General features: G+C 36.5%; 1 protein-coding gene and 1 pseudogene across 2 annotated transcripts; both read right to left on the bottom strand.

Annotated features, from left to right (window-relative positions):
* Positions 1-767: 767 nt before the first annotated feature.
* On the bottom strand, positions 768-3,553 carry LOC149194354 (uncharacterized). Its single transcript, XM_089405072.1, has 4 exons — positions 1,617-3,553; positions 1,428-1,514; positions 1,242-1,334; positions 768-1,068 (listed from the first exon to the last, which is right to left on the bottom strand). Exons 1-4 carry the CDS (start codon positions 1,737-1,739, stop codon positions 883-885), a joined length of 489 nt encoding a protein of 162 aa, XP_089261198.1. The 5' UTR covers positions 1,740-3,553; the 3' UTR covers positions 768-882.
* Positions 3,554-5,419: 1,866 nt separating this feature from the next.
* LOC149194353 (PRA1 family protein B1 pseudogene) lies at positions 5,420-10,800 on the bottom strand (annotated as a pseudogene). The gene is made up of 2 exons (XR_016254532.1): positions 9,949-10,800; positions 5,420-8,109 (listed from the first exon to the last, which is right to left on the bottom strand). The product of XR_016254532.1 is annotated as a PRA1 family protein B1 pseudogene (transcript).
* Between the last annotated feature and the right edge of the window lie 1,388 nt (positions 10,801-12,188).

Raw genomic sequence — 12,188 nt, 5'->3', positions numbered from 1 at the left:
CTTGGTTTCACCTTTTTCAACCCCATTTTGCATCTTGTTTTATGTCTTTTCTTACATCTTTTTTTTTTTCCTTTTTTGCACCCAAGTTTGCATCCAAAATTTACACCATTATTTGCATCATCATTTGTCATATTAATTTGTAACGTTTTTTTCTTCTTTTTAATGCTCAACTTTGCATCTTATTTTACATCTAGTTGTTGTCTTTTTTTGCATCTAATTTGGTGCCCATTTATGTGTCCTTGTTTTTGCCCAATTTGATATCCTTTTGTATGACATGTTTTGTTCCCTTCTTTGTGTCAACTATTGCACAATTTTTAACTTCTAATTTAAAACACTTTGTATGTCAATTGTTTGCATTTTGTATTAATTCCTAATTTAACATCCAATTTTACTTTCAATTTTGCATCCATGGTTACATCCGCATTTGACTTCTTATATAGAGTATATTTTTCTTTACATATATGACCCCCTTTATAGATTCATAGTGAAATATATGATAGCTTCTAAATATCATTAAAGCAGATATCACAATTCAAAATCATTTCTAAAGAAATTTAAGAGAAATTGACAACATCCATCCAAAAAAATAACAATGTGCCATTAACAATTTTCAAAACATGTATAAAATAGCAACATAATACTAATAAAATCAATATTATTTTTAATCAAAACAATTAAAATTCAAATATGATTAACAAATGAAAATATTTCATGAATATCGTTATTCTACGATAAATTAACAACATACATAAATGAAACTCATCGTATGATTACAAAATCAAAATGTCTCATTGATATAGGGTAAATTCACAACACCCATCTAAACATAGCAATGTCATTCTACACAATAATTTCTTCATAAAAAACAATGCATGTGCATGCCTAGCTACCACCACCAAGATCATCCTCATGATCATCTTGACCATCCTCATTACTCTGATCCACATCATCACCAACACCGCAACTATCATCATCATCTCCTCCTTCACCACCATCATCCTCATCATATCCTGATATATGTTGAACATAATTTGGATCATCGTCTTGGTAATCATTACCTATAGCATTCTGACAAAAAAAATCAATATTACATGTTAGTATTAATTACATAACACAAACGCATGTTTTTGTTATACAATGTTAACCATAAAATGAGGTAAGATATAATATCTAATAATACTAAAAAATAAAATGAAAATATGGTTTAAAAGTATATTGGAAATCCAACTAAGATTACATACCATAGAGTCCATCCAAACAACAAATTCAACCCATCTCTTTCGCTGCAGCACCTCCTTTTCCAAATGATTTGGAGGTCTTCCATATTTTAGTTCCTATCAATCAGTAAATAAGGAGAAATTAGATAACAATGACTTTCTTCTAGTACAAAATTTATTAAAAAAATATCACATGTTTAATATACTTACAAAGGTTGTTATCAGTGCTTTTAAACCTTTCTGGCCACTACGATGAGTGACTTTTGTCTTGGTTAACCTCGCCTTGGATGCCTTGTCCTTAAACATAAACCAATTCAATTTATTTTCACACAAATACATGTCTAAGATACTTATAAGTATTAATACATTCTAAATAATGTTTAATGAAAAATTCAATACCTGAATGCTCTCATTGCCGGCTTTTCTTTGTGCATCCAACTTCTCATATGATTTTACAAGTTCTTTCCATACTTTAAAAGGTATGTCAATAGGTCTTTGTTTCAGTCTTTGATCTTGAGGCATTTTTTTAATTTTTCTTGTTTGGGTAAAAATTTTGGTTAAAGAAAACCGAACAAGTAATTCACATCAATGGCATGGGGACTCTATGGATATGTGTAAAAAAATGGCTATAAAGAAAACATCCAAAAAACATATGAGCTCTCCCTTTGATGGTCACTTGGGGCATATGGCTGGAAAGGAACAACTCCATTTTCGAAAATCAAGGACAATCCTTTCTCAAAGTCCTTCCTAATATTTGCTCCAAATGTCTTAAAATGAAAAACAAAATTCAAACGTTTAAACATCTCCCTTAAATATAACATTGGACCATAAATTCTTCACTTTTATTGTTATCGGCTCTGGAATGATTTTTCTATATGCAATTATATAATGAAATATGTGTGCACTAATGAAAAAACATTGAGTTTCATTTTTCATAATCACAAACAATGAAAAAAGAATCACGCGTAACTAGCATCATTTTGGAAATTTTATATTTATTAAAAATCTTTAACATGTTTTCCTCCCATATCTCATAAAAAGGTGTGAAATTTTTTATATACTCTCCAATAAGCACTACAACAAAACCAGCGATTTGGAGGTTTTACACTAAGTTTTTCAACATCGAACTTACTAGGGCTTGCACCACCGGGGTTATTAGTAAGAATCTCATGAGGTTTGCATAGCCATGATTATTAGAATCAAAATAGTAGGATTTTCACTAAAAAACAGTTCATAGAGCTTTCCTGCTGGGGAGAAAATCACAAGTTCAACTTCTGCAGTGCAGAGCACCGAGAGCTCGTAAGCTTTCTTCAGCAATCCACCTACGTTTGGAAAATGTAGCCTACCTACTCGCGATGTTCTCAATCCTCTTCCTCTGCATCTTTCCCCTCACTATTCTTGTATGTCCTCTTTTGTTTTTCCCTCCAAACAAACCCTCTCAAATTGAGAAAGCAGAACAACTCACTCGATGAGAATCCGAATACAATTATCGCTTCTAACAATAACCCAATACGATACCAGAAGTGATTACACAAAACCTCATTAACTCTTCATTTGTTTGGAAAAGAGCCAAGCATATACTTCTGACGAGAGTTTCCGTCTCAAGTCTGGCTCGCACGACGTCGCTTAGTCAATTGCGAGAAAAGTTTTCCACCTGCCTGTCACATTCGGTTTGTCACACTATATATTAAAATAAGGTTGATCATACTAACAATAAGATTGTATAGTTTAAAAGGAGGGCTCTCCTGACTGCATTTGGTTGGTTTATAGAAAAGATTGCTGGAATGTGTAATGTGAATGCTCTGCTAACTGTTTTTTAAGCATTTGGAAGTATTAAAACCCCCTAGGATAATTAATGTAAGACCTGTTAATTAATGTGTAAAGATGGCTATTATCCTTGGGCTACCTTAACTGTTCGTGTTTAGTGATATGTGGTATTATGACTCCTCAAGTCACTATTAAACCATGAGAACCATGCCCAGGCAAACTAGTGTGACATTGTGGATGAGAACCAAAACTAGACTCCTATAACCTCCTTTTTCATCCTTTAAATTGCAGAATTAACTGACTGTTCTAGTAATCATTCTTGAGCACCTGAAGATGTGCACCCTAAATAATAAGAATAATACCCTGTAACATATGAATAGTCCATCCTGTGCATGTAGGATATGCACATGAGGTCCAATAAAATCACTAACCAGAATACCAGGTGTTATTAAAGCCTCTACAGGTTGATATATATGAATGTTACAGTGTGCAGGAGTATGATTCAATTCCATACGAAAATACAAAACATCTGATAGGATTTCCTTATACCTCATAGGCAAACAACCATTGTCCCTCTATAGATGAGCAGAATAAGTGCTTGGTTCTCTACACTAAATAAAGACAAAGTATAGTACTTATTGCTGACAAAATAGGATTTAAATCGCGGTTCAATTGCTTGACATTCAGCTGGTCACAGAATTGTAGAGTCCATAATCATAAGTGATGTTGCGAGCCTCATTTCTCAAAGTCTAAGGGTCTTGCGAGCCATAATCACAGCCATGTATGGCATATCTTGTGATTATGGCATTTTATGAGGTCAATTCTTGTGAAGACATTTCAGTTTATAATAAATTTTGAACCTCAACAGCGTTTTGGCAAGACCTGGCTGAGCTAGGACATCAACAACATAGCTGATATGAATGACATAATCTAGCCTCAAGAGGGAGCCTCTTTTGTTTCATGACTCTAACAATCTATGAAGTGGTGGAAAGCATAACAACTTCCCCTTGAATATGACACCTAAACTGAGTACAAATCCTAAATGATGCAGCCCTTGGTGCATGTCTCTCAAAGTATCAATATTTCAAATGTTGAAAGCTCTTGTACCCATTTGATATGCATTCAATTGCAGTTCGCCTGAAGAAAGAATCTTATATAGGTGAGGCCATGGCCAATATGTTAGCCATATCCATTGGAGTTTCCATTGCTTGACAAATTTAGTGTGATCAGTCCCACCATGATTCACATGGGCTTCTACTCAACACTAGTTGTTGCTATTGTAAGAGTCTTCAAGCTCGTTGAACCCATAGTATTGATAAGTGTATTTTTTGGGTCTCTGGTTTTCAAATTCTGCCTATGTTTTCCTCTCAGTATCATTATTTCAAATGCTGAAAGCTCTAATTCCCATTGCTGTGTATTTGATTGTGGTTTCCCTGAAGAAAGAAGCTTATAAAGGTGAGCCTGAGGCCAATATGTTGGCCATATCCATTGGAGTTACTATTTCAGTTTATGGGGAGGCCAAGATGAATGCATGGGAGGTGATTCTCCAGTTAAGTGCAGTTGCATGTGAGACTACCCAATTGGTTCTCATACAAATTCCACGAACATCAAAAGGGATTAAGTTGAATCCCATCACATCTTTGTTGCTCCTTGTTGCCTTGTTTTTCTCAGCACCCCCTGGGCCTTAGTAGAATACCCATTTCTGATAATCAGGGTCTCTTCCTTTGATTTGGATTACATGACATTTTTGCTTGTGCCTTGGCTCTTAATCTTGCGGTGTTTCTTCTGATAGGAAAGACTTCAGCCTTGACTATGAATGTTGCTGGTCTTGTCAAGGACTGGCTGCTCATAACATAATCTTTGTCTGTAATAAATGAAAAGGTTACAGTCATAAACTTGAGTGGGTGTGGACTGGCTTTTCTGGCTGTCTGTTACTATAATCATTTGAAACTTCAAGCTCTCAAGTCCAATGACAACCAACCAAAGTACCTCAGCAGTGCAGCTGATGCCAATGATGAAGGAGAAGGTTTGATAATGATGAGTGGGAGATTCTCAATCAGAGATTCAGAACCAGTAGAGAAAAATCAAACTCAAGCTTCAGGATTAGGTATTTAGATCATTAATATTGTCTTGTGCTAGAGATTACTGTTCTTGGATTGGCTCCTCTATGCCCAGATCAATCTGCAGGGAACAGGCCAGTCATTCACAGTGAAGAAGATAATGACAATATTAGTGTATAATGATGGACAGGATGGTGCCATGGTGCCAACCTAAATCTCAAGTAAGGAGACATATGTTCATTAATTTGTCAAGAAGCATGGCCTACAATTAAATTGCTCTAAGCCTATCACTTCTTCCACCTGTTAAATAAATTGTTTCCTATTTGTTTAGTTGACTATGGTTCTAATAAATATGCTATTGTTTGATGTAAAAAGACAAAACAAAACAAAAAATATGGAAAGTTGTGACCCCATTTTCTAACTACAAATTGAAATCGGATTACCATAGTGACCACCTCTGCTTATTGGAATCAAAAAGGGGGTGGGTTAACCCAATACGATACCAGAAGTGATTACACAAAACCTCATTGACTCTTCATTTGTTTGGAAAAGAGCCAAGCATATACTTCTGACGAGGGTTTCCGTCTCAAGTCTGGCTCGCAGGACGTCGCTTAGTCAATTTCGAGAAACGTTTTCCACCTGCCTGTCACATTCAGTTTGTCCCACTATATATTAAAATAAGGTTGATCATACTAACAATAAGATTGTATAGTTTAAAAGGAGGGCTCTCCTGACTGCATTTGGTTGGTTTATAGAAAAGATTGCTGGAATGTGTAATGTGAATGCTCTGCTAACTATTTTTTAAGCATTTGGAAGTATTAAAACCCCCTAGGATAATTAATGTAAGACCTGTTAATTAATGTGTAAAGATGGCTATTGTCCTTGGGCTACCTTAGCTGTTCGTGTTTAGTGATCTATGGTATTATGACTCCTCAAGTCACTATTAAACCATGAGAACCATGCCCAGGCAAACTAGTGTGACATTGTGGATGAGAACCAAAACTAGACTCCTATAACCTCCTTTTTCATCCTTTAAATTGCAGAATTAACTTACTGTTCTAGTAATCATTCTTGAGCACCTGAAGATACTCGCCTATACATATTATACTCGTCTAGACATATGATACTCGCATCTCTACGTTTCACTTCTTTACTCTTATCTCGAGCTCTATACATAATCGAAGCTATTCTCTATTATCATAATAGAAACCCCCTCTATTATTTGCATATGTTTCAAACACAAGTATTGAAATAGCAATATCAAGTATGATGGAATTATGTGAAGCTTTAAAGTAGCCCGTGTTGTCATTTAGTTGAAAAGAATTAACACTTATTTGAGATTATTGAGGACATTTAATTCCACACAATTATATATATATATAGTTTAGTCATTATAGTGTTGTGAATAACATTTCAAATGGTACGAGAGCACAATTTTACACACTAGGACCTATGGACCTGCATGCAGTATAGATTGTTAAAGTTATTCATATTAATTTTCTTTAAGCTAACAAATTATTAGATCCCACTGTTGCTCCTAGGGCCCTAGCATAATCGAGTTGTGATGGATAGAACAGGAAAAAAAAAGGAAAAGATAGGGCAACAAATGGTCATTACGCATGAAACCAAGTACAAATTACACGCTAATCTGCTCAACAAAGAGAGGGGGATCAGAATAGTATATCTATTAGTGAACCCAAGTACAAATTACATGCCAACCTGCTCAACAAAGAGAGAGGGGTCAGAATAGTATATCTATTTGTGAAGTTATAATCACGATGCAATCATTTCAAAAAATCACTGATATAATGAAAATACTAACTAAACATAGAATCTAGTCGTAATTCAATTTTGAGTGAGGGTCAACAATTTTCCCGAGAGGCAACCCATATAAAGAACGAGAAAAGGTTTTGCTGTGATATTGGTGGAGAGAGAACATGGCTAGGTACATGATTATACTAATCACAAAGAATAGATGCTGAATTTTTATGTTAAGAGTAACACCTTATTATAGTGGAAGACTTTATTACTGTAGCTTGGGTTAGATATTCCTTTGGTAAACTAGGTAATTTTTGAGTAGCAAGTTCAAAAACGTTACCTCTCAAAAGGGTTTACAGAAAGTTAATTGAATGAAGTTAATGCACCCAGTAGACAGAGCCATAGGAGATTGTGAATCTAGATTCACGGGGCTATTGAGATCTCTCACTCGAACATAGAAACGTTTAAAAATATATAAATTTGTATATGGATTGAAAGTTTTTGAGAAAGTTTTCATATACTAATGCCTCGCACCTTGCATTAGGTTCAAGGAGCATGTGTTGCCGAGGAGGCTTTGGGTGGAGGTCATCACAGATCACCTTGATGGCCAATTATTTGAGGGCCTAAGAAAAGTCATTTAGCAGCTGTAGATTTTGGATCATGTATAGGGAATAGGGAGGCACCAAGAACACATGTTCTAGGAGTTTATAGATAATACATAGGAAGGCAGGGACCATCTCTTAAAGCCTACAACATGCAGCAGGGGGCTACATGCCCACAACATGCACAACAAAGCAATGCGTCCACATTTACCGAAATGAAGAAATATGAACAACCTACTACAGAGGAATGTTAGATGTGTGGAGGGACATATTTTTAGAGATATTGCCCATAGGTGTACAGAGGGACAAAATTTGAGTAGAATTGGACAACGGGGAGACATATGAACAGAGCGTATAGGATTCAGTCATCTTAGACAGTCAACTTTGATTATTCCAAATCTGCTCAACCTCTCAGAAGGTTGCAAAAACGAATTTGCATTTATGACAATCTGCCATACTTTGTAACCATTATTCTATTTGTGATACATTTATCTATAAGCTGGGTCATTTCAGTCAATTGTCAAGTTTTCATGGATGAGTTCAAATAAAATCTCTTATAAGCCTAAGTTTTGGTTGCAATCCGAACCTAGCAGTCAGACAAATCTGTGTCAGATATTCACTCTCCTGCTTGTAGGCCGTGCGTTACTCCAAAGTTATCTTCCATCCATATAGAGTGTATGCAGAGTCCATTACGGATACCGTCAACTACAATAGTCCAACATATAAAGAAACTTTTGATAATGACTATAAAATTCAAATCATAAATGATAAAACTATCAAAATTAAATTTCACATGCAATTTTTCCGAAATTGGATGTTGTCAAATTTAAAATGAGTTTTTGCATCGGTATCAACCCCCAAAACAAGAACCTTCCTTGCAGCAAAGAATACCAACTCACTTTTATAACAGGAACTAAAGACTACAGATATGAAAAACTTTAATAACTGAAAACAGCTTTCGACGGCCCTTAAATGAAACCATCTCTACAATTCTAAACATATGGAGCAAAAATTATTTTAAAGCAAAATCCCACTCACAAAACCATATATACTGCTACGACGACAAACAATTGCATGGAGAGTATGGAATGCATAAACGACATCAAATTTGCAGTATAACTGAATCTATTTTTCCGAAATTCATAAGAAATGAAAAATACAATGGGATCTTGTTAAGGACATAGCAGCAATGCTTTCTATGAACAATATTTGCTAGTTCAAACCTAAAGAAATCTGCACATAACAAAACTCCACTAAGAACAGATCTGAATCAGGGACTTTAACACCTTGACTTGTACTGGCAAGCACACCAGGTTCACTCTTCCATGAATAACGGTAAACCCACCACAGTCAAGCTTTTCCCTTTCAAGATAGCTAAATTAAGGAACATGAAAAAAACCATTTCACTAATTAAACAAGAAAGGATGATCTGGAACTTTTTCCCAATTACCAGTTCTACCATAACAGAAACACTGAGCATGCATAAACCCATTTGCTAGCCAATAAGAAATTACAGGCGGTACCTACTCAAATTTTCCAAGACATCACCTGATATAATTAAAAAAGGATGCGGGTCCATTTATTTGAGCTCGTCTTTTTTTTTAACAGAAACAACTCATTCTTTTTGGAAGGAACGGATCAATCTCCTAGGACGTGTCGCCGAGGGGATTACCACGTATATGTGAGAGGATGTAAGAAACAACACACTTGGACTCGAACCTAGGCCAGTGGAGAGGTAAACTCTCACCGATTTACCAGGTAAACTCTCACCGAGGTAAATAGAACGCAAGGGCAAAACACCCCGCGGGGAGATGAATTATTTTGCCAATTTTTGTTCAATAAAAGCAATGCCATTAAATTGTCTTCAATTCTTGTCATATCAGCTAACACCATAAACTGATAGAAAAAGGGTGCATATACACATTGTTTTACAACCCTCGAGTTTCCTTATAAACCGAATAAGCACGATTCAACCCTAATTTTTTTTCCCAAAATTCACACGAACATAATTTAGAAAGGAAAAGAAGGAAACCCTTAGATGGTTGTTTTTTCTCCTTTTCTTCTTAAAATTGACAGAGATAAAACAATTAAAGAAAAATAAAACGCAAGGGAAAAATGAATCCCACTGTGGGATGAATTATTTCACAAGTTTTCTAAACAATGGCAATTTCAATTAATCGTATGTCTCTTATTTTCCGTCACTTCTTTGAACCAGAAAACTGCATAAATTGATCGAAAAAAAAAAGATATAAAGTCATTTTTTCTCCCCTCGCGTTAGTCGAATCCATAGAAATTCTATTCTACCATAATGTTTACCCCCATATTCACATAAACCCACCAGAAACAAAAATAGAGAAACCTTACGATGATTTTTTTGTCCATAGAAACCCAATTCAACCCTGATGTCTTTTCCCAGATTCAAATAACCCCAATTGATAAAGAAAAAAGAGAAACCCTAAGATGGTCTTTTTTTTAAACCTGCTATTCTTCTTAAAATTCATACAGATCAAACTGAAAAATTAGAAATTAAGCAAATTTGCGTACATGGAAAACCCCTCAGACATTGGCAACAGCCAGGGTAGGGCCGCCGAGGAAGGAGAGAAATTCAGGAACGGGCTCCTCTTCGTCCAAAAAGAGATCTTCAGGAACCCTAAACGCGCCATGTGCGCACACCATCGCTACCCCGATCATCAACGCCGAAATGAGCACAGCCCCGATGCTCGTCATAAAGACGATAACAATCGTAAGGACTGTCAAGATTCCCAGCACCTCCCGGTCGCTATAGGTTCTATCGAGCAGAACCAGGGGCTCCCTCCTCAACAGATAAAGGAATATCCAGCCCCTAGGAGAGCAACGAGGAGGAAAAACGAGATAGGGTTGGACAAAAGGCTGAAAGCGAGAACGCCAGAGAGCAGGAGGAGGTAATTCACGCGGAAGTATGTCCAGTTCTTGCGAACCCTGGTGACCACTTCTGCCATGGATGCGGGCTTTGCCAGGGAGTTGCGGTCTACGAGCTCCGACCATGGCCTCCTTTGGGAAAGGGCGTTGTTGGTACCTTCTAAGAGCCCAGAGAAGAAAACACGAGCGGCTGTCGGCGTCGTTGGCAACATCGTTATTGTAGGCACCGTGTCTGCAGATGATGATGTTGGAAGAGGGCTATAAGCAGCTGCCATTTTCTGGTTCTGGTCTGTATTAGAGTCTGTAAGCAGGGAACTACGTGGAAAAGATCACAGCAGTGCAGGAGCAGAGGCCTTTTGAATCAAAATGTATTATCGGTGTGGAATGGCAACACCAGCCTCATAACAATGAATATGAATAGCCCTCTAATTTGACGTTTTCGTATTGATTTGTTGAGACTAATTTTTTCATCTTTGGTTTTCACATTGCCCAACGGTGTGTCCTTCAACATTTATGATTTTTATATGTTTAGTTAGTATATATTATGTTGATATATTAGTTAATTATGTAGTCGTAAGAGTGGATGGTTGACTTTTGTGTGGGAAGGAAAACTGAAAAATGGTTTTATGAATTAAAATATCAATATATTAATAAATATAAAAATGGTTGATTATAGTTATTTTCTTTCATTTGCATTTGTTAATGGATTGTGTTAGGTGGTGGGTGATGTTAGGTGATGGGTGATGTATGTTAGAAGAAATAATATAATTGTGATAATTAATAATTAATGTGGTTATATAAATTAAAATGGTTGATAAATTCTGGTATGTGTAATAATTTTAGTTCGTTGTACTTGGTGTATGTGAATACAACTATGTAAATTTTGAATATATGTAAATTATGTGAAAATAAACTCATGACTACTTTGACTGCGCTAACATGCAGTGAAGTTTGGAATGGGCAGATTGGGGAAGGACATCACCCATATTGTCCCCCTTCCTCATGGAATGTGGCTGAGACAGGACATCACCCATATTGTCCCCCTTCCTGAAGGAATGTGGCTGAGACAGGATGATAGCCTTAAGGGAAAAAAAAAGATGACTAGACAACAAGTTGAAGAGTGTGGAAGAGTAGTCGAAGTGTGTGGAAGAGGCACATAATAATGGGTACAGAAGCTTGCTGCACAAAGAACATGCAAAATGCTAGAGACTGTGAAACAAGGGAGTCTTGGGAGAAGACACTAGAGAAGAAATTTGTGTCAAGTTGTTGGTGAGAAGATAACATGTGTAAAGATGGGTGCGATTGAACCCAATGCTTTGTGAATTAGGAATACATTTCTTGTGACCACATGAAGGCCATTGAACCATGTGTTTAAGCTTGGAGGGCCAGTGGGAACTCATTGGAGGAATTGGGTCACTATGGTGCTTGCCATGAGGTTGATAAACCACCTGGACATTGGATTATGGACCCCTACGATTCTTGCCATGAATATGCAACTGATAAACCACCCAAAAGCAATGGATTTCGCCTCTTGGAACTGAGATATAACCCATTTATCCTTAGGTGAAGTCATGTGTTTTAACCCAAAGAGCAAGTGAATCACTATGGTGGTTACTGCTAGAAAGTGATTGATAAACCACCTAGACAGTGGACTCCTCATCATGGTTATGTGATTAAGCCTTGGGTGTGAATTTCCTTGAATACACATCCCCTCGAACTTTAGATCTGGTTCGAAGGGGCGGGTGGTTAGCTACAATAAAGGCTACAGTGTGACTAGCCTATGGTTGGATGAGAGTTGAAGTCCCTCCTTCAGTTTCCAACCATATTGAAACACATAGATAAGTGTAACATGTTTGTGTATATTGTCTTATGGACTATGATGACTT

This window comes from Pinus tabuliformis, chromosome 2_2 (assembly GCF_031772625.1).
Source record: "Pinus tabuliformis cultivar Carrire ecotype Pingquan chromosome 2_2, CPIR1, whole genome shotgun sequence".
Lineage (NCBI taxonomy): Eukaryota > Viridiplantae > Streptophyta > Pinopsida > Pinales > Pinaceae > Pinus > Pinus tabuliformis.
Note: the sequence above shows the minus strand (reverse complement) of the source record. Positions and strands in the feature narration are given on the sequence as shown.